Below are 23622 nucleotides of genomic sequence, written 5' to 3'. Positions count from 1 at the left end.
GTAACTGACACCGCAGGTTAGCGTCACCTATCAAACACAATGTTTTATAATCGTTCATCCATGGAGTTCTCTAACATAGAACCAAGAGAGGCTCCCAAACATCAGCATCATCATCATTCGCAAATGATTCTGGGTCTCCGCTGGCCAGTCCCCTCCCAAGCTACAGTATATATCTTGTGTTTTTGGTATATATCTGTTTTTTGTTGTTTTGGTTTTTTTTTTTTAGAAATTGCAGGTCATTTTAGGCATTTATTGCATTCAAATAACTTTTGAGGACATTTGTTGCAAATTACATTGGTAATATTATGCAACTAATAATTATGCAACTCCTTGCAGATTTATAGGCATTTTTTATGTATTTGTTTAACCCATTTTTAAGTTGCTACTCTAATGTTTCTCTGTGGTTCATTTCTAAGGTCACTTTTCAAATCATTTGGGTTTCTTTCTCATTTTGGAATAATTATTTGAACAGATTTAGCCAAATTTCGGCAATCCCCCATTGATTCTGAGGTGATTTCTTGCAGATGGATCAATTTTCCACTTGACTGCTGTGAAAGATCTTTGTTGTGTTGATTGTCAGCACCTGTTCCCCATTCCAGAGTCATCTGATATATGTTGTGTGTATCCCTTTGGTGGAGGTTAGCTTTTTACTGGTGTTTAAGTGCTTATTTCCTTGTTCTCATGCCTTTTTATTGTTTTCTCAGTATCCAGTCATCTGCTGCTTTGAGACATAAAAGTTTTTAAGAACTGCCCCGCCCGAATTTCAATCTATGAACCCCCTTCTCCAGGGGAACCTAGTAGGACACGGATGGGTACCTGTGCGATGCAAACATCTGCGATATGCTGCGCTACATTCGAAAATAAATCCTTGAAGAAGAAGAGGAAGATAAGACGGACAGCATGGAGAGTGAATTTGCCACGGCATTCATGTTTTGCATGTTGGGAATAATAATCAAATCTACAGTGGGGAGAATAAGTATGTGATACACTGCTGATTTTTCAGCTTTTCCCACTTGCAAAGCACGTAGAGGTCTATAATTGTTATCACAGGTACTCTTAAACTGTTAGTGATGGGATCTAAAACGAAAATCAAGAAAAACACATTGTATGTAAATTTGCAGTTGATGCAATTAATTTGCATTTTACTGCATGACATAAGTATTTGATTCCTCAAAAAAAACAGAATTTAGTATTTGGTACAGAAACTTTAGTTGGCAATTACAGAAAGCAGTCATTTCCTGTAGTTCTTGACCAGCTTTGCACACACTGCAGCAGGGATTCTGGCCCACTCCTCCATACAGATCTTCTACAGATCCATCAGGTTTTGGGGCAGTCACTGGGCAACATGGTCTTTCAGCTCCCGCCAAAGATTTTCTTTTGGGTTCAGGTCTGGAGCCTTGCTAGGCCACTCCAGGACCTTGAAATGCTTCTTTCCCAGCCACTCCTTAGTTGCCCTGGCTGTGTGCTTCGGGTTGTTGTCACGCTGGAAGACTCAGCCTCGACCCATCTTCAAGGCTGTTACTGAGGGAAGTAGGTTGTTGACCAAGATCTTGCCATACATGGCCCCATCTATCCTCCCCTCAATACGATGCAGTCTTTCTGTCCCCTTTGCAGAAAAGCATTCCAAAAAATGATGTTTCCATCTCCATGCTTCACGGTTGGGATGGTGTTCTTTGGGCTTTACTCATCCTTCTTCTTCCTCCGAACACAGTGAGTGGAGCTTAGACCAAAAAGGTCTATTTTTGTCTCATCAGAGCGCATGACCTTCTTCCATTCCTCCTCTGGATCATCCAGATGGTTATTTGCAAACTTCAGACAGGCCTGGATATGTCCTGGTTTGAGCAGAGGGGGGCTTGCATGCGCTGCAAAATTTTAATCCATAACTGTAGAGTGTTACTAATGGTTTTCTTTGAGACTGTGGTCCCATCTCTCTTCAGGTCATTGACCAGGTCCAGCTGAGACCAGGTCCAGCCCAGAACTGATGCCCTCAACTTCCTCATGATCATTCATGCCCCGTGAGGTGAGATTTTGCATGACTGACCGTCATCTTGAACTTCTTCCATTTCCTAATTATTGTGCCAACAGCTGTTGCCTTCTCACCAAGCTGCTCGCTTATGGTCCTGTAGCCCATCCCAGCCTTGTGCAGGTCTACAATTTTATCCCTGATGTCCTTACACAGCTCTCTGTCTTGGCCATTGTGGGGAGGTTGGAGTTTGTTTGATTGAGCATGCAACAGGTCGAACAGGTCCTTACAGGTAAGAAGTTCAAACTGGTGCAGTTAATACAGGTAATGAGTGGACGACAGGGGGGCTTCTTAAAGAGGAACTAATAGGTCTGTGAGAGCCGCAATTCTTACTGGTTGGTAGGTGATCAAACACTTATGTAATGCAATAAAATGCAAATGAATTACTTCAAAATCTTGCAAAAATCATCCGTCACTCACAGTTACCTATGTACCTATGATAACAATGACAGACCTCTACATGCTTTACAAGTGGGAAAAGCTGAAAAATCAGCAGTATATCAAATGCTTGTCCCCCCCACTGTATCTAATGGTCGAAGTGTCTTTATTTTCTCCCTGTACTACTTTGCTGTGTGAAGACCCCCGCCGTTAGCTGACCCCGTACTTATTTAGGCAAAAAAGTGAGCTTAGACCCCTTCGTCGGCCCATCTCTCACTGGCTCTGTCCATATGCTGTAAGAAAACAGCTGACCGGTGAATACGATAGTATTTAAAGATGACGGTCCACTAGAAGTGTCAGGTAATGGACGTTGCTTATAAGTTCTGTCAAGTACATACCCTGCCTTGGAGCAGGAGCTAAAATGGTTCACGGAAGTGAGGTCTCTGGTTCCAATGCTGTCTGATTGCACAGAGAAATGGCCTTGTTCCTGAAAAGGTTGTAGAGACTGCAAAAAGTCCTTACTCTGCGAAAGGGGTTATTGTCAGGTCATTGGATTTCTAGGTTTGGAAACAGTTTTCTATTATGTTTTATCAAAGATCGTTAAGATGACACTTGCCCAAGGTTGTGTGTTTGGGTTCTCCTAAACCTCACTATATCACTCAGTCAAGTCCTGACAAATCCACTCTTTGCCCACAGATTCTTAAATGAGTTTTCTGACGGAGACATTTTCCTGGTTTTCAGGTTTTCCAGTAGTTTGTTCTTAAATATCAGAAATATTTATTGACATTTATTGATTTACTGATGGCATTTTCCTCACAGTGGCAGATTATTTTACTGATTGTGAGAAGGAAAAATCTGATTTCTGCCTCGCAGAGATTAGTTAGACAGGGGGATTATGAAACATTAGCTCCATGTGAAGCGTGTATGCGTGCGTGTGTGAGCGCGCAAGGGTCGCTCATTGGATTTATTTGTGCAGCAGTAATATGTTCTGATGGAAGGGAAGTGAGGTTTATGCGCAAAAAGCCAAAGAGGGAGGGAATCCAAGGCTTAGTTTCAATGTTAAGGACAGAGAGAACTGAAAACTGCATTTTCCCTGATTTAATCCCCAGAGTCTTTATTTAATGGTCATTAATCTTATACTAAATGTCAAATCACATTTTCACTTCTCAAAAATGTCATATATGCAGAAAAAGCCTTTGTGCGTCACCAGCATGACAAGGGCTGACTCCTAAATGGAGGGTAAATAGGCAACTTCTTACTTTTAAATATAATGGAAAACGAAAATGTATAAATAATTGTGATTTATATAGAATGGTTTAGATAAAGAACTGAATGAATGATCAGTTTATTCGAAGCAAGTAGACGATCCTAAAGTACCCATCTTTTTTTTCTTGTCCTTTCAGCTGTTTGCAATCCATACAGCATCGCTGGTCTCCCCACTGTTTTGTACATCTCTCTTTTCAGTCTGGCTGATAGTCTTCTATTGCATAGTACCCTTGAGACTTTTCTCCACCCATCTCAACCTGCTTGAACCCATTTCTTTACTGCTTTTCCACACTCTCCGTTGCTCTTGACTGTTGACCCTACATACTTGAAGTTCTCCAACTACTTGATCTCCACTCCCTGTACCCACACTGTTCCACCCAGGTTCCTCTCATTCACACACATATATTCTGTCTTGCTGTGACTAGCCTTCATTCCTCCACCTCTAGAATTTCCTCAACCTGTCCCCTGCTCTCCATACAGATCACAATGTCATCTGCAAATATCATGGTCCATGAAGATTCCCGACCTTATCTGTCAGCCTGTCCATCACCACTGTAAACAAGGAGCTCAGAGCTGATCCCTGATGAAGTCCCACCTCTACTTTGAACTTCTCTGTTACACCTACAGCACACCTCACAGCTAGGATACATGTCCTACACCAGTCTAACATACTTTTCTGCCAATCCTTCCTCATACAATACCAGAGTTCCTCTCTCTGCACCCTGACATATGCTTTTTCTAGGTCTCCAAAAGCGCAATCCAGCTCTCTCTGACCTTCTCTGTACTTCTCTGCACCATCACACTTCTTCTCCATTCCGCAGGCATCCTCTCACTCTCTAAGATCCTGTTGAATATTCTAGCCAGAAACTCTACCGCTGTTTCTCCTAGACACTTCCATAACTTCACAATACTGTCAGGACCAACTGCGTTCCCACTCTTCATCCTCTTCACTACCTTCCTGTCTTCACGTTAACTAATCTCTGCTATTTTGGGGTCTACAATCGTCACCTCCTCTATCCTTACCTGACTTTCATTTTCCTCATTCATTAGCTGTTCAAAGTACTCTTTCCATCTTCCCATCACTGTTCTAGCATCTGTCAATACATTTCCCTCTCCATCTTTAATCACCAAAACCTGCTGTGCATCCTGTCAATCTCTATCTCGCTGTTTTACCAATCTGTGTAAATCATTCTGTCCCTCCCAAAGGTCCAACTGAGCATACAAGTCATCGTATACCCTTTGGTTTGCCTTTGCTACCTTTTTTTTTTACCTTACTCCATATCTCCCTGTACACCTGTCTATATAAGATTCTTGAGTTCGATTTGCATATTAGGTTTTGGCTCAGGTTTCATGCCAGATGCCTTCATGATGCAACCGGCTGCATTTATCCAAGATTGGGACTGGCTCAGAGAGACATTGTCTTGTGCTCCCCCGAGGCCGCATTGGTCCTATGAAGTACCTATGAAGAGCAAAATTGACATGTATTTCAAGCTCCAACCACTAGAGAGCGCATCACTGTGTCCATTTTTTTTTAGACATGATGAAGTTTTATTTCCAGCACAGTCTGACCTCAGGCCACTGGCATGCGTCTTTATCCCGGCTCGGGTCGCTCACTCCTGTCAGCCCGGAATGAGGGTTGGGGTGGGGATGTGGGGCGTGTTCGGAGGGGTTTCCCTGCCCGTGGCTTCTGCCCCAGCCCGAGGTCATTCTCATGGGAACAAGAGTGGACAGAGAGGCCTGGCCACAGAGCTGCCGTGCACGGAGCCACTCAGCCAATCAGGATCCAGGCCCCTAACCGTTTCATGTCCCAAGTGAGGAAAGTACACACTCGCACACACACATATGCACACGCATTCATCATTTCATTCAACTGACATTTCAAAATGCGTATGGCCTGATGGTCGAACAGGAAATGAAAGGGTTAATGTACGGGCTTGAGTCTGATATGAGGTTTCTTTTTTCAGTTAAATAAATCCTTAGAATTGTATTTGTCATAAGATCAGAAAAATGTTACTAAAACCTTCGTAGTTAAAATATGAGCGAGGCATGATCTCTGCTTGGAATCTGTCAATTGTCAGTTCCTAAACCAACAAACAAATCTCTTCTTTTGTTTTTCCAATGAAAGCCCAGCCTCGGGTCTCGGGCCTCGGGCCTGCTCGGGCAGATTATCTCACTGATGATTCAGACCAGATTATGTTCCTGTAAACTCTTCTGTGGTGTACGGAAGTCTCCGAAAACCTTACTTAAAATCGCCTCAGCCGGCGAGCGAAGATATGGGAAGAGGGCAATCCAGGCAGCCAGATGTGGGCAGGTCCCTGTCCTAATCTCAGACCCTGCCTTCTGTTTTAGATTAAGGCGGAGCAGATTCCAACCCTACAACTGAGAAAAGTTGTAAAGTCGTATTCCTATGGATCTGTTCGTATATCAGCACTTGGATTTTTATTTCAACGATGGCCACTAATGGGTTCGGAGGGGCAAAGAGAATCAAGGCAAAGTGATTTTGACTTATCTAATGTCCCCACAGATTAAATTTTATCGGAGGTGACTCAAAAATCCCATTTCCTGATGCAGCAGAGGGCCTTTAACATTTGTATAACCATTCTCAGAATGATCTACAAGTCCTTGTAGGCACTGCTATCGTCGATGCTGTGGTGGCGCAGCGAACTGAGGATAGCAGGTCATGACAGACTGAACAAGTTGATCCACAAGGCCAGTGACGTTGAGGGAGTGCGGTTGCATCCTCTGATGGGTGTGTCTGATAGGAGAATGCTTCACGAAGGGAAGGTCATCTTGGACGTTGTGTCTAACCCACTCCATGACATGCTGGTCAGATACAAGAGTTCTCTCACCCCCAAGGCACCACAGAGTGCCATAGAAATCGTTCCTGCTTGTGGCCATCGGAATTGTGTAACCCCCCTCACTCAGTTGGCGGTTGCTGGACTCATCAAGAGCAATAATATCCTTCTGTGCATTATCAGGAAGATCAATTTCACCCTTGGGAATCAATAAAGTATTCAGATTCTGATTCTGACCCAAACCCAAACAAAGTTGTGTAAAAGTTCCTGATTAAAAATCTTGTCTCCTGCCCACGGAATTCCTTTAACTATTACAGTAACTGAGGGCCGTTTCCTCAAAACAGTGAGCGATTTGGCACATCTTCATCCTGGTCAGTAGAAGCTGTTAACTGGTCGGATGAGATTGTTTTTTTGGCAAAACTTTCATCATCTTGTCAAAGAATTGGACATCTCGGAGTATGAAAAGAGAAAAGCTCAAGTCGTCCCTCCTCTTCAACTCCCATTTGGGGAGATTTCATTTGGTCGGATGAAGGCGCAGTGGTAGAAACCACAGAATGCTGGAAAGATCAGCGGCCTGGGAAGATTGGAGGACAATAGATCTTCACTCACTCAGCATGATTAGAAACATAGCGGTTCTCTGCTCGATCATTGTTCATCACCACGTCATCATCTTTGGCCCCTTTCAGACAAAAGGCTTCTTTAAATCCCCATTTCCATGACCTAGCTAGCGTCAAAGTCATGAACATGGCTAGCAACAAGGTGGTGGGGAGGCGGGGATTACAAATCAAGAGTTTGAAATAAAAGACAGATTGTTTGACAAAAAAAAAAAAATTACAAAAACTAAAATCAGAGAAACATGTCTGGTGGTGTTTGTACTCTCTTCGGCTCAGTGCTTGTCTGATCCACTCGGGAATGAACGAGTGGGAGCTGCTGAGTCAGAACCAACCCGTCCTGGGATTTGTTTCTGGATATGCATTAACCCTTTTTTTCATTATTTAAGAGTTTTCTGAATTCTTTTTGTTATATTACCTGCTTGGTTTCGTCAACAACCAGGTCAAAAATGCCAGCTTCCTCAAGTGCAAAATTATGTTTTATAGATAGTATAGACTAATTTATAGGCAGTTTTCACATAATTTGTGGTTAACTTCTGAGCTATTTATTCCTGATTTACTTGTTTATTGATAATAAATTGGATTCAGGTTTTTTTTTGTTTTTTTCTACAGATGGACTGAAGGATGTCGCCCTGCCTGGTAAGCATGAAGCAGCTGTGGATCCGGGTCGTGAGCCATTGGTTACCTGACCAGGGACCCGCTCGCTGTTTCAGGGAATATACCGGGTTTTAGACGGGATGATTTGTATGGATGATGATTGACCTCATCCTCCACCATCCCCACCTCACCCAACGCTTTTTAATTTTTTTTTTTTACAATTTGATACCAGTTCCCTTAGTTCTACATTGTACAAAGCATTTTTACCCCTCTGGATTTGCTTACAGTTCATCAAATCCCACATCTCCTATCGAGATTAAGGATTCTGGATCATTTTCAGGTTTCCTCTTGGACAGAAATGGTCCTTCTGGACCGACAGAGGATTGGGACTGAAAGCAATTCAGACAAAGCCACGTCTTCATGAAAGAGGCTGATTTCCCTGATTATCAGTTGAATTACAGTAACTGACAAATAAGGAGTTCATCCCAAAAAATTAAGTTTAACCAAAAAGGTGTAAAAGAAAAAAAAAGAAAAAAAAAAGGTAAATTATAATGATTTTGCAAAAATATTGTAAAAAGTAAACAAAAAAATGTATGTTTGCTTGCTGCTGCTGTTATTTCTACTCATTTGCATATCCTTTGTGACATCACAGCTTCCCTTTTCTCAACATCCAGGGACCCGATTAAAGCGATTTCTTGCTGCGCTGGGAGCTGCTGGCCATGACCTCACAAAGCCAAATCCTTCCCCTTTATGACATCATGGCTTTCCCCTACCCAATGTACCAGAACCTAAACTTCCCTTTTATAGCCGTAGAAACAAAGGGTGATAATTCTTGAAGTGGTGCAACTCAACGGCTGGGCGTTCTATTCTAAAGGCGACAAAGGTGTGCTGCCCCTTTCTGACATCACAGCTTCTCCTTTCACAGTTTAATGTCAAAGGATTCCGCATGATGCTTTGTTATTTTGAGTGTTTTTTTTTTTTTATCTCAGCAAAGGATCTAGATGCCTGATATCAAAAAAAAAACAAAGAAAAGTGGTCAGTGGTGAGCTCACAAAAAGAGAGGAGGGAGGAGAAAGACAAGGAGTTTGAGTCGAGGTAACTCACAACGTGGGTTTCTGTTTGGTGAGTTTTCCGATAAAAAGACCGAAAACAATCTTCGACAATGGAGAGAAGCCCGGAGGAGGCGCAGCAGGACAGGCACAACAGGAGGAGGAAGAGGGACAACAAGGAGAGCAGAAAACCGCCCGAGCAGTTGATGGGAAAGGACGGAAATGTCCAGGAGAAGGAAAGACGGAAGCAGGAGGAGGAGGCGAGGCAGGAGCTGGAGGAGGAAGACAGACTGGAGCGGCGGGAGAAGGAAAAGCAAGAAATGGAGAGGAGAAAGAGGAAGAAGGAGCGGTACAGAAGAATGTGTGATGAGTGGCTGAGGAGGGCTAGAAACAGCAAGGAGAGGGACAGACTGGAGCAGGAAGAAAAGGAACGACTGGAGCAGGAGGAGAAAGAGAAACAGGAGCAGGAAGAAAGAGAGATCGAAGAAATGGAGAGGAGGCGGCGGAAGAAGGAGAGGTACCGAAAGATCCGTGATGAGTGGTTGAGAAAAGAGAGGGAGGACCAGGAGAAGGAGATACTGGAGCAGGAGGAGGAACAAAGACAGAAGCAGGAGGAAGAGCAAAGATGGGAGCAGGTGGAGAAAGAAAGACGGGAGCGGGAGGAGGAAAAAAGATGGGTGGAAGAGGAGAAAGACAAACTAGAGCAGGAGGGAAGAGACAGACAGGACAAGGAGGAACAACAAACGCTGGAGCAGGAGGAGGAACGAAGACTCGAGCGTGGGGAGCAACAGGTTCTTGAAGGGAATCAAAGCAGGGAGCAGGAGGAAAAAGACAGATTGGAGAATGGTGAGGCTGAAAGACTGGAGCATAAGGAGGAACTGGGACAGGAGCAGGAGGGAGAAATAAGAGAACAGGAGGCGAAAACAAGTTGGGAGCATCAGGAGAAGGAAGGACCAGAGCAGGAGGAGAAGGAAAGACATGAGCAGGAGGAGAATATAAGTCGGGAGAGAGAAAAGAAGGAAAGACAGGCGCTAGAAGAGGAGCAAAGAAAGGAACAAGTGGAGGAATCTATAGGAGAACAAGAGGAGAAAATAAGCCGGCAGCAGGAGGAGAAGCAAAGACAAGTACAAGAGGATGAGCAAAGATGGGAGCGGGAGGAGAATGACAGATGCAAGCAGGAGGGGAGTAAAAAAACAGACCAGGAGGAGACGACAAGTTTGGAGCACGAGAACTCCAGACTGGAGCAGGAGGAGAAAGCGAGATGCGAGCCGGAGGAGAACAGGAGTTGGGAGCAGGGGGAGAAACGAGAGAGCCGGACGTCCGACACGCTGAGGACAATGCAGCAGGAGATCCTCTGGTGGGAGGAGGAGCGCTCCCGCCTGCAGGAGTCTCTGGACGCCGTCAGGAAGACCCTGAAGGAGAAGAGGAGGTCCAGCTTCATGGAGCGGATACAGATGCTGGAGAGGCAGGTTGAGGAGGAGAAAATGCAGAAGAAGAGGAAATCCTGGTGGAAGGAGATTCTCGGCAGAAGAGAGAGGGAGAGGGGCGAGCAGGAGGAGAAAGTGAAGCAGGAGCTGGAGGAGAGGGAAAGGCGAGAAGCAGAGAGGAGGAAGAGGAGGGAGCAGAGCAGAAAATTACACAACGAGCTGCTGAGGAAGGAGCGAGAAGGTCTGAAGAGGGAAATGCTGGCGCAAGAGGAGAAAGAACAACGCAATTGCAGAGACGGAGAAAGAACGGAGCGGCAGGAGGAGGAAGGGAGCAAGAGGTCATCGCTGGTGGAGAAGAGGTGCCGGGGAACGACCATCCTCGGGAAGCAGCAGAGGAGGAGACGCGAACCGGCCTCGCAGACCCGGTACAGAAACTGGAAGGAGCGTTGGAGGACGGGCAGGTGCAGAAGGAAGAGGAGCCCAGAGTGGGAAAACTCCTCAGACGGTCTGAGTACCCCAGAGCAACCCGTCGCCCCTGGCAATGTCCAAAGTCAGACTGTTGTCATTTAGCCACAAAAATTTCAGTTTCAAATCTCAGAATTGTAATTGTTTTTTGCTCAAGTAAAGACAAATAATTGCTGCTTAGGCAGAAACTCTTCTTCTGGTCACAAATGTTTTTCAAAAGAATTGAATAAAATGATAGAAAATTATTTTTCCTTGTTTAAAAAAGTAACAAAAATATTTTTAAGTGCCAAGTGAATGTTTCCCTCAAGAAATTTCTAACTAGTTAATACATTTCTTTATTTTCAGTGCTTCACTTTTTTTTTCTGCTGTTTAATTTTATTTTATTTTATTTTATTTTATTTTATTTTATTGACACATGGTCAGGAAATTTCAGAATTGCTCATTAATTTACAAAATGTTTTCTCACTTTAAATGAAACTGAACTGGTGTCGGGACATGTTTACCAGCTTTGCGACAAATCCTGGGACTTTTTTTTTTTTAAATCCGTAAGTGGCTAAGTATCACATGTTTTGGGAACTCTGAGAAGGGAACTCAAAAATGTCAAATTTATGTAATTTTCAAGAAAACCAGATTCCCTTTGGGTTACACCTTTCCAATGTAGAAGTGTTGGGATATAGGACCTTAATATGATCCTTTCTACAAGTAATGGAAGTAATCATTCAGTCATGCATTAAGTACATAATTCATTTGTTGTGTATGCCACATAAGGCTCTATTTTAAATAAACATGCATGGAGCTTTCGGTCTCTCCTCTGTCTTCATATCCTACGCCATTCTGTATTTTTCAGGGAGCTTCATAACCATTTACTTAACGCAGCAAATGGTGCAGTACCACTGGAAGTCATGGATGCAGTGTAGTTGCAGTATGTTCAAGTACAGCAAAGGGGAAGACAACATGAAATCAGTATAACCAGTCTTACTCAGTCTACATGCTGCCATGTATTTAAAGTCCACACAGACCACCAGGTCGGCCACTACACTGCATCTTTTTTAAAACATCATCACAAGCATCTCCGCTCTCGCCATGTTTGTTATTGTCTGAAACGGAATGCAGAACAAGGAACTTAACAACCATTGCAGCATAAAGCACATCAGGGAAATATGAGGGCAGTTATGTATAACAATGTTTGAAATGGACAATGTTACGAACATAACGCAAACATAAATGCGCCCTTATCCCGCACGCAGTGTCACAATGGGCCACAAGCAGAGACATCCTGTAGCCAATTTGAATCATTAATCCTATGATGGAACAAATGGCACACCGGTGACATGCAGTCAGTAGAGGCAGGTGAGGCCGGGCCTCACCTGTCATCACGAAAAGAAAAAAATGCAAAATGAAAAAAAAAAGGTTATATTTATTCAGTGATTTGTACTATGAAGTTATTTTCCATATAGCTTCACCACTTTTAGTTATTTTTTTTCAAAATCGCTAAAAGAAAAATTCACATTTACCGTTCGTATATGAAGAAGAGACACGCTGTGACGCAGCAACCAGCTGAGCCCACTATGGATTGCGCAATGATTCTGCTAACTGTGCTGGCATGCTACGCACTGAGAGCATAGTGTTGTCTCTGTGGATGTCACTGATAAAAAAACACTTTTAATATATGAACTAAATTTCCATAGTTTAGCTGATGTGTCCAATGTTTTTCGTCAACAACTGTAACATGTTTCTCGTGTTTCCCGTAACCATAAAACAACTAAAGAGGCATTAAGTGAGGCATGCAGTGACAGGGCCTCATGCTAGGGGGCACCGCTGATCCCAGGGATCCTTCGGCTACAGAATAATACAATTAGCAATAGCAAGCTACAGTAAACAGTAAGTCAAGTGCAGCCATCCAGCTATTTTTTTGTCGATCTCATCGGGCTGTATAGCTCACAAACGGTGAGGGATGAACGTAAATCCCCTGGGCAGCTTCTCAACTTTTTGGCCCAGAAGGATCTGATTCAAACTGTTCCTGAGGCGACAAAGTTGCTCCGACCGGTGGTCACCGTTCCAACCACGACAGCATCGGTGGAGCGCTCATTCTCGGCACCGAAAAGACTCAAAACATACAGTCGGAACAGGACCGATCAAGGACAACTGTCTTCATTGGCAGTGATTTCCATTGAGACAGAGAGACTTTCAAAACTGAAGAAAGAAGTGGTAGACTTCCTCGACGAAGTTATCGCTGCTTCTGAAGGAGCGGCGCATGGACTTAATTTATAAGTAAAGGTAAGAGATAACGTTTTTTTTACATGTGCTTTTTTCTATGCTACAGTTTGTATATGTAAAGAATGCTGATATGATATTTTAAACAAAACACGTTAACTCCTGCCAATAAAATGTTGAAGAATGTACTCTGTAGGGTTCCTATGTTTGTAAATCTGACTGCAATGACGTCAGTGCCTCACCAGCAATGAACCTCACAGCATGTCACTGTGGCACACCTGCATTTCAGGTGACTTATTTCTACAGCTAACTAACTTTACCTTTGCTCCAAAGCGCTGTTAGGGTCTTGAGATGCTCATAAATATGGAGAAACAGGTTTCTGTAAAAGCATCAGGTGGACAAAAAGTCCTGATCGAGTGTTTCTGTGCTGGACGGGGGGAGACAAGAATGCTTTCAGGGAGGAAGTTAAAAGGTATTCGCTTGAAGGGATTTCAAACACAGAGCTTTAATGGAGAAACATTTCCCACCATTAGCGGTGATCTTGTTTATCCTGCCGTTATCCGCTGCGCTCTGACCGTTATCAATGACTCACTCAGAATCCCGATAAGGTTGCTGCTGTGATGATCACCGTGGCCGTGCAGCGAATTAATGGACATTGATGGGGCTTGAGGCGAGGGGGGTTGGGGAGGGGTGAAAATCATTCCTCAGAGAGCATTTATCTCACTCCTCGAGCGGCGCTTCAGATAACAAATCCAGTGTCGATGAGGGTGGAATTGTAGGATTATTTGTCCCAGGGGAGGGAGGAGGTGGTTCGGGGAGTTCAGGGGCGGGGCGGGTCTCCCCCGGTTGATGGGTAAATGTGTTTTAAGTGAGATGGAAGTCTCACCCTTCTCACCCCAAACTGACAGGCTTTTAAACTCCTGTGTGAAACACTGTGCAGCACCAGTTTCCTGGCCCGGGGGGGGGGGGGGGGGGGGGGGGGGGGGTTGCACCAGCCCTCCGTATCGGCGAACAGCCAAGGACTGCGGACTTCGTACTGCCGGGCATTGTTTGGCTCTGGTCCGCGACCTCAGCAAAGGCCACGCCGACCTTAGCTCTTCAATCTTCCATTGCTGGGGCAGGGGATGAATGGCACCCGAAAGACAGAGGAGGAAAAGGAAGCGGGAGAGATCGCCCAGGGTCATTATTGTGTCATATTATATTTATTAAGTTCAAGGAAGAAAAACATCTGTCATTTTAAATCACATTTTGCCACTGAATTTCTTTAATCATATCAATATGTTTGACATTTTTCTTATTCCATTTCAGTGAAGCTCAAAACTAATGTTCTCAGGCAGTGAGGGGAGGCCAGGTAATGACAGTACAGCAAATTAAAATATAGTTTGTGTGTCTTCAGGAAGCTTCTAAAATTCAAGTTCAATGCAAAGACAAAGCAGTCGCAGCACACTGATGAGGTTCATGTCCTCCTCATTAATAATCAATGCTCAACAATTGGTTTATAACCTGCACGATCCCTTGAGATTCATCTGCAGATGTTGGCGGGCGATCAAGACAGTGGTTACTCAGCATTTTAACAAAATGGTAACTCATTCACAGATTTAGACGAAGCACCACCTGACGTTTACCTCAAGCTGTTTTACAATAGACAGTCGTTTCCATCAAAAGAACTCAGTGTCGTTTCTGAGACATTACGGCTTGTGTGGTTGTTTCCAGTACCAGATGTAGTGACCTCCAAGTAGACCATAGAACAAAATTGCTGAATTATTCCTCATATTCTTTATTCTACTTTCCAAAATTGCAGGATTTCTTACAAATGGAAGATTCTGTTTCTTCCAGCGCAGACATGTCACTCGATAGTACTTTAACTGTGAGTTTGACACAGCTAACAACATGCTAATGTAGCTAAAATCAACATTTTTAGCAGTCAAAGAGCAAGGCTATATGCTGCCGTTAGCATTTACCTGGTGGTCAGTATTTTTGCTATCTGCTAATATTAGCCCTCCTGTTTTTTCACTATCTTGGTAATTATAATCATTTATAGTTCAAAAAAATAAGTTTAAATCCCCAACAGATATGTATATTGTCCGCCAATTCATACATTTCATCACAAAAATCCTCTCTTTATCCTCTCTTTACACTATAAACCCTATAAAGTTTCAGCCGGCGAGCTGGAGAGTTAGCTAAATAAAACAACTGCACTGGAGTTAAGCAAAGTAACAATCAAGGTCAAGGATAACCTGCTCTCATGATTATGCTCTTTAAGAGATGGTTGTAATTCAGCAGTCAACGAAGAGGGGAAACCCACAGGGCGTCTTTCTCGTTGTTACAACACCTAACGCTGCAGGTTAGTGTCTCACATCAAACACAATATTGTACAGGTATTCAACAATGGAGTTCTCTAACACAAAACAATGAGAAGCTCCCAACAGTCATCATCACTTGCAAAGGATTCTGGGGTTCCACAGGCCAGTCTCTCCACTACACGCCACCGTATATGACATACAGTGTATGTGATACAATTTTTGGTGCATGTCACACACCAAGATGAATCAGATGATCTGTGTGTTTCATCCATTGTGACGATGCTATCGCAGTGGGCATCAACTGGCTTGCATCCTCACAACCTGAGTAGCTTCAATTAGATAGTTTCAACTTGGCAATGTGATCAGTGTTCCATTAACCTCAGCCTCACAGACATTTCTCTGTCAGGGATTGATGTGTGGAGACACAATCCTGGAAATATTATCAGGAATTTAAAAAAAAAAAGTAATACCCAAAAATTCACAACTGTCATGTGTGTACGTTAGTCTTACAAAATACTATCTTGTGGATTTCCTCGAGCGCCATATGAAATTAATGGGAATTTTTCTGTCAGAGCATGTTATAGACTTGCAATATGACAGCATGTGTAGCTTATAAAAATGACCTGATAAGGGAAAGAAAAAAGTGGATCTTGTTAAATAATAAAAACACAACCAACAAACTACAAGGTTGAAAAAAAAACCTTCACATATACAGTCACTCTCTTTACAGTTTTAAAGCTCGTCACTTGAGCCAAGACCTCAGTTTTTACTCAAATCTCCCATGTGAATTTTCTGCTCCGAGCCTGCTTGTAAATAACCAATAAATCAGAAATAATCCCGGCCAGAATCCGTACACGCCAATCAGCTCTGCGTTTGAACGTCAGATCTATGGCGGAGAAAAAAAAAACTCTCTGGTGTATAAAATCACTATCTTATCTGTGTTTTCCTTCTTGATTGCTTGGCTGCCCCAGCGATCGCAAACACACACATAAACACAAGGTCTGTCATTGTTCCCCTGTTTAACTTGGAACAGATGACACTTTATCAAGAGTCCGAACCCGCAGCAGCGGCCAAGAAGCATTTAGAGGAAAACAGCCAGCATCTTTGCCAGAGAGGGGAAAAAAAAGCATCTGTTATTAGTTGCGAGAGACGGCCTTGAGTTGTAGATTTCAACACAATCCATATTACGTGATGCTGACTGTGTGTATGTGTGCGTGTGTGTGTGTGTGTGTGTGTGTGTGTGTGTGTGCATGGGTGCATGGGTGCGTGGATGCGTGCGTGAGTGTGCGTGTGTGAACATTGAGTGAAGAATTTGGACCACGCTTGTTCGCGCTTGTCGGTTTGCATGTTCACATGTTGTAAGATCCTAGCCAGCGACACTTTGAACAAGGATGCTTCGTTGTAGAGCATGTTTCCGAGCAGGCGTTTTTCTCGGAGGACATGAAAAGTCATTCATCAACAGATGCTTTTAAAGAAGTCAGGTGTGGAGATAAACTTGATTTGTATAGAAAACCCAAAATGTCTCTGTACACAAATCATCTGCGCAAATAATAATAATAAAATAATAATGTGAGTATTTCCACCCGGTTCTTCTCTGGGTTAAAGCTACTTTTTGAAGTGTTCTGGAAAAAACAAGACAGTCACATGGTAAATTTGAGGAAATAAATCAGAGCTTCCAGATTTATCCAAATATGATTGTAAAGCACTAGCCACAAAAAGATCCCCGGGATTATAGAATCCCAAACCACAACATTTCTAGTATAATTTAAAGATGATAAAGCCTCTTCTTTTCCTTTCGGCTTTTCCCTTCAGGGGTCGTGACAGTGAATCAACCCTCTCTATCTAACCCTATTCTCTGTATCCTCCTCTCCTCTCACACCAACTACCTTCATATCCTCTCTCACTACGTCCATAAATCTTCTCGTTCGTCTTCCTTGAGACCTCCTGTCTGGCAGCTCCAACTCCAGCATCCGTCTACCAGTGTATTCACTATCCTTCCTCTGTACATGACTGAGCCATCTCAGTCTGGCTTCTCTGACCCTCTCTTCAAAACATCCAACATGTGTTGTTCATCTGATAGACTCACTCCTGATCTGATCCATCCTGGTCACTCCCAAAGAAAACCTCAACATCTTCATCTCTGCGACCTCTAGCTCTGCCTCCTGTCTTTCAGTCATTGTAACTGTCCATACAGCATTGCTGGTCGCATCACTGTCTTGTAAACCTTACTTTTCATTCTGGCCCATAGTCTTCTATCGCATGGTAGTAGTACCCCTGACACTTTTCTCCACCCATTCCAACCTGCTTGAACCCGTCTCTTCACCTCTTTTCCACACTATCCGTTGCTCCGGACTGTTGACCCCAAGTACTTGAAATCCTTCAGCTTCCAGACCTACACTTCCTGGAGTCTCACCATTCCACCTGAGTTCCTCTCATTCACACACATATACTCTGTCTTGCTGTGACTAACGTTCATTCCCCTTCTTTCCAGAGCATACCTCCATCTCTCTAGAGTTTCCTCAACCTGTTCCCTGTTCTCACTACAGATCACAATGTCATCTGCAAACATCATGGTCCATGGAGATTCCTGTCTAACCTCATCTATCAGCCTGTCCTGATGGAGTCCCAACTCCACCTTGAACTCCTCGGTTACCCCTACAGCACACCGCACCACTGTCTCACAGCTAGCATACATGTCCTGCACCAGTCTAACATACTTCTCTGCCACTCTGGATTTCTTCATACAATACCAAAGTTCCTCTCTGGGCACACTGTCATGCTATTTCTAGGTCTACAAAAACACAATGCAGGTCCCTCTGACCTTCTCTGTACTTCTCTGTTAGCATTCTCAAAGCAAATACTGCATCTGTTGTACTCTGTCTGGGATGAAGCTTTTCTGCTGCTCACAAATGCTGACTTCTGCTCTCAGTCTAGTTTCCACTACTCTTTCCCATATCTTCATTGTATGGCTCATCAACATTATCCCTCTTAAAAATGGGCACAATCATACTTTTTCTCCATTCAAGAATCAAGAATCAAGATTTCTTAATAGTCAATGTCCAGGCACAATGAAATTTTGTGTTGAGAGCTCCCTGCTCAGCACATGTACAGGTTTTTATACAAAAAAAGAGGGGTTATTTACACAGTGCGTTGTTATAAACATGATGCAGATAGTATGAAGGGTGATATGAATATGAATATGAATGAATTTAAAGCGCAGAAACTTAGTGCAAGATATTGTCTTTGTGGGGGGGGGTTGTCAGCAGGGAGTCATTGTATTAGTGTGCGGCTGGGCGTGTTTGGGTCCAGGTGTGAATGTGAGTGCCCCTGCCAGTGGTTGGCTGTGGTAACGTGCGAGGGGGGAGGATTTGGGGGAGAGATTGCTTTTACAGCTCTTGGGAAGAAGCTGTTTTACAGCCGAGATGTGTAGGCATTGATAGTTTTGGACCGATTTCCAGATGGAAGCAGTACAAACAGGCTGTTGCCCAGGTGGGTGGGATCCACTGCAGTGTTCTTAGCCTTCTGCATCCGGGCTTCGTAGCTAGAGTCCAGATCCAGAAGAAGACAGCCCACGATGCCCTGCGCTGTTCTCACCACCTGGGCCAGCTCCTCTCTGGCTCGGGCTGTGCAGCCGCCATACCACACTGTAGCACTTGGACAGAGGATGCTTTCAAATGTCAATCTGTAGAAGTTGATGAGTAGCTGAGAGGAGAGCCCAGCTTTCTGAGGAAGATGAGTCATTGCTGAGCTGACGTAGGTGTTGGGGCGTTGTAGGTTGGACACGGCTGTGTGAAGTGCGAGCGAGACAACATCTTCTGTGGAACGGTTCTCCATGTGGGCAAACTGTAGGCTGTCCAGCCCAGCAGGGATAGCGTTCTTGATGTGTCTGAGATTGATCCTCTTGAAGCACTTCGTGATTACTGGTGTTAGGGCGACAGGACAGTAGTCATTGAGGCAGGTGACGGTTGATTGCTTCGGCACAGGCACAATTATTGTGGACTCGAGGCAGGCACGGACCGTTGACAGTCGAAGGGACAGATTGAAGATATCCAGTAAGACCCCTGCCAGTTGCCATGGACATGACTTCAGGGTCTGGTCTGGTCTGACACCCCACCTGGTCCTGCGGCCCTGTTGGTGTTGATCTTCCTCATGGTAGAACTGATGCACCTGATGCAATTTCAGGATGAGAAGTTGGTGCAGCACTTGCAGACGTGGAGTCTACATGACATTCATTTCACCTCCACAACATTCCTAACAAACTCCTTCATCTCCTGCAAGGTAACTCCTGCATTTCTCTTCCTGTCAGTACCATGATAGTACAACTTAAAACCAGCCCCTAAGCATCTAGCCTTACTACTTTTCCACCTGGTCCTCTGGATACACAATATATTCACCTCCCTTCTCTGCATCATGTCAACCAACTCTCTACCTTTTTCTGTCATCGTCCCAATATTCACACTCCCTTCTCTCAGACTCCCATACCCTTTTCTCTCTTCTTCCAAACACGACTTCTTCCCCTCCTTCTTCGACTCACAGTAGTCCAATATCCGCTGGTAGATTATTGGCACAAATGGCGATCATTGTTTACCTGGGCCTTGACCAATATGAAATTCTTAAGTTCGATTCGCATATTTGGTTTTGGCACAAGTTTTACACCGGATGCCCTTCCTGACACAACTCTCTGCATTTATCTGGGCTTGGGACCGGATTTACTTATTCAATCATTAGTTATACAGCTTACTCTTCTCATGGGGTCACTGGGGGGTGATATTGGGCAAGAGGCGGAGCTTAAACCTGCACTCGCAACCCGTCAATCACAGGTCCACATATAGAGAACTCCAACCACCCACTCACTCGTTCAGAGCCAATGCTGATTTAATTGTGAGGTAACCCTCTGACAAATCATGGACTTTGGGCATAATGAATGAATGAATGATTCTTTTCACCTCTGTGTGTCTTACTTCCTCTCATTTGCACAGCCCTTTAATGAAAGGTGCTTCATATACATCCATCCATCATCCACCACGTATCCTGTAGTTATGGTCATGGGGGATGCTGCAGCCGATCCCAGCAGTCATTGGGCGAGAGGTAGGGTCCATCCTGGACCAGTAGCCAGACCATCACAGGGCCTAATATAGACAAATATTCACTCTCTCTTTCACATATCTGGGCAGCTTTTATCAAATTATCATTTCCAAGTATTATGTAACCTGGAAATGCTTCTTGTCTGAATCAAGGTAAATGTTTTTCAAAAGTGTAGAATACAAAGAGAATAAGAAAAAAATCAAGAAATCTTACATACAGAGAATCTCTTTGATATAAAAAAAATCATGACAATAATGATGATTTTTAAAAGGAAGAGGCTGATTGACTGCGGCAAAACCTGAACCTGAACCTGACGAGTAGCCGAAGTAAAAAGAAGAATAGTGCATCAAGCCAAGTACTAAAGCTCTATATTATGGCTAAACTGGAACTAATGAGCAATTTTCTCATTTCAGTTTCTGCAGAAAAAGTTTATGTAAAAGTCTGTTTTCCCAACATGATGAAGTTGCAAAGATGAAGATTTGTGACAAAAACTCCATATTTTTTTATTGACTGAGTTTTGTTCTTTTTGGTTGTTTTTTTTTGAGTAGCAGGTGTAAAATGGAAATAGATGTAGATGTAAGCAGGTGTAAATTAAATACAATCAAATATAAAAACATCTAAAATAAGATTAGCCTGTAGTATTACACACTTCAGAAAGTTATATTCTTCCATTGCCTGTTCTTTATTCCAGAGAGCAGGATCTCATCCTTATCCAAAGTCAAGTCCTGTGTGGGAAACTGGCTCCAGCTCACCTGCAATCACCCCCGAGACCCCAGACCTGCCCGAAGGTGGGGCTCATCACTCCTCTTTCACATCATCAGGACAAACGAAATGGTGGAGCAGGGCAAGGGGGGAGTTTCATTTTTACACAATGCAGGGAAGAAACTCCACAGGTGTCGCTGAAACGACGACTTTGAGTGATTTTGTGAACGGGGATGTCGGGCAAAGCACGGGAAGGCGGCGGTGGAAATCGGTAAGACTCTGCAACGAATCATAGAGATGATTCAGAACATTCTGTCCTGTGCTGAGACAAATAACCAGTCACTTATTCACACATCTGGGCAATTCTGGGTCCCATGGTTTTGGACGATTGGAGGAAACTGGAGATCAGGTTTCTTCTCACAATCCAAAAACATGAGGTTGTTAATGAAAGACCCTTAATTACCAATGAGCTTGAATGAGAGAATGATCAGTAAATATAAGAAATAAGATAAATATGATATTTGAAGTGTGTTGTGTTTGTCCGCATTCTATGCAGAGGACGACGATGAATCTCAGTAACCAAAGCAACAGCTATTGCCATTTCCTGTATTCTTATCTGAAAAATACAAGGATTCCACCAAGTTTGTTAGCGAGGACAATTCTTCAGCCTGTGACGAAATTCCACCAACGCACACCGCAGGACCTCCATGTTGTCCATCATCAACGCCTCATTGCTACACGAAGGCCTCCACTTGTGTGGAGTGAAACCACGGGGAGAATCAACCCACATCGCTGTCAGAAAAATAGAGCTAAAGGTCCAAGGTGGGGAAAATACAGCAAGACTTCATGTTCTTGGGGCCATCTGTTCCTGGGGTTCAACTTTCCTTGGGTGCTCCAAATAATACTGCACATGCGACGCTGAAGGATAACTTCAAAAGTATTTCCGTCAAGTTTTTACGATCGAGGGCTGTGTACAGCAAGGATTCTCAACTCGCTTTTGCTAGGAATCATCCCTCAGGTTGATTGTTTCCAACTTGAAATATTCCCTGAATCTTCTTAAAATCCACTTTTCTGTGAATTTAGTGTTCTGAGAAGCCACTGCTTCTTCAATGTTCTTTGGATTTTTTTGTTGCCTGAAGGGGACCTTCACAGATGATTCCACAAGGTCATGGTTTATAAGGTTTGCTTTTCCGCAGATTAATAGAAATCCTAGTTCCTGGGATATCTGGATATCCAGTGCTTTCAAAAGCCTGGTGCTTCCAGTGTCAGATTTTAGTGTTGCCATGGTAAAAGTCTCCATGTGTGATTCGTACAGCGCCAACTGAAGAAAGGTTGAACGTGGTCCAGGTTCCGTGATTCTGACGACAAATGACTGTTAAAGGTACTGCGTGTCTCAGCTCCATCGGTATCGTCCATTGTGAAACAGCAACAAAAAATAATATTTTACTGCTTTCACCTACAAGTTGAATGTGTTTTTAGCTCCCGGGACATTACCCACCACATTTCTTCCCCCCGTCACATCTCTGACCGCTGCACCTGCCGATCGTCATGGCGAGAAAAAGATGATGTTGCTCAAAGCCAGATGAGACAAGCAGTTCGACGATATCCGCAGTAACAGAAGTCTAATAAGTCGGCCCATTGTTTGTGGTGCAGGTCTGTCCTGCGAAGTTATCAGTGTTGCCTTCATAACTGGAATGCTACTGCCTGCCAACGTTCTGCTTATCATCAACAGGGGTATGTGGTTGTTTCTTTCTTTTTTTTACTTACTTCATAATTTTTTGTGTAATCTATTACAAAAGGAATCCACTACACACTGGAAGAAGAAGTGGTGTCAGTGTAGGAAGCCGTCAACGTCATATCAGTGCTCCAAAATAAAAGCAAAAGGGCTAGATGCATGAAACCAAATCAATCTGAAATGTTTGCACACTCTCTTTTCTCGCTAGGATTTAAAAGTTTAAAGAAACAAAGACCCAAAGAGGAGAAAGCCACAGAGGTCAGTGAATTGTTTTTTTTGCGTGTGTATTGGAGGGAAAAGGGTCAATGGTGTTGTATATTTTGCAAGTGAGGTCATCTTTGGTCAGGCCAGGTTTGGGAAACCACGTCAGACATTGACGATTACACAACGAACATGTCTAACATGATGATATTTAAGTCTGCAATTATCAAACATATCACACTTCACTCATCTGACCTTGTCATGGCTAAAAAAAACATTAGTAAATAAATATTATACTATTGCATCAGGAATGTTGGATAGGTATTGATAATCTGGGTTGACAATTGGCATGGAAAAGTCAACCATTTCAGTGTCACATCACAGATTTAAAGATGAATATTTTTCTTAATATTCTTAATTATTCCACGAGGTACCGCCTCCGCCTCTTGAACTTTTCAATCCTCTCCTCCATCAGGAACACTGGTATGAAGAGATCCAGGAGCGCCCTCCAATGACCAACTAAGGAACTGTGCTTAATTCCATCTATGTCATCGCCAGCTTTTCCACCAACCCCATTGCCTTCAAACTTCCACTCCACAATGTTAACAGGGACATACATGGGTGTGTCAAGACTCCCGGGAGCTGTCCTGCCGACAGCAGACGGCAGAATTGATCCGCGTCAATATCCAGGTCTCACTCAGTCGAGACTTGGTTTAAACAACAATCACATACAAAAAAAAAAGAAACATCCCCAGACACTTGAACCTCTGT

General features: G+C 43.6%; 1 protein-coding gene across 1 annotated transcript; it reads left to right on the top strand.

The window, feature by feature from the left end:
• The first annotated feature begins 7957 nt into the window (after positions 1 to 7957).
• Positions 7958 to 11331, top strand: LOC147232992 (uncharacterized). Its single transcript, XM_086148884.1, has 3 exons — positions 7958 to 8211; positions 8323 to 8553; positions 8660 to 11331. The coding sequence occupies exon 3, from the start codon at positions 8833 to 8835 to the stop codon at positions 10714 to 10716; it is 1884 nt and encodes a 627-aa protein (XP_086005010.1). The 5' UTR covers positions 7958 to 8211; positions 8323 to 8553; positions 8660 to 8832; the 3' UTR covers positions 10717 to 11331.
• The last annotated feature ends 12291 nt before the right edge of the window (positions 11332 to 23622 follow it).

This window comes from Fistularia commersonii, chromosome 7 (genome assembly GCF_037954325.1).
Source record: "Fistularia commersonii isolate RoL2024-O1a breed Wild chromosome 7, RoL_Fcom_v1.0, whole genome shotgun sequence".
Classification (NCBI taxonomy): domain Eukaryota; kingdom Metazoa; phylum Chordata; class Actinopteri; order Syngnathiformes; family Fistulariidae; genus Fistularia; species Fistularia commersonii.
Note: the sequence above shows the minus strand (reverse complement) of the source record. Positions and strands in the feature narration are given on the sequence as shown.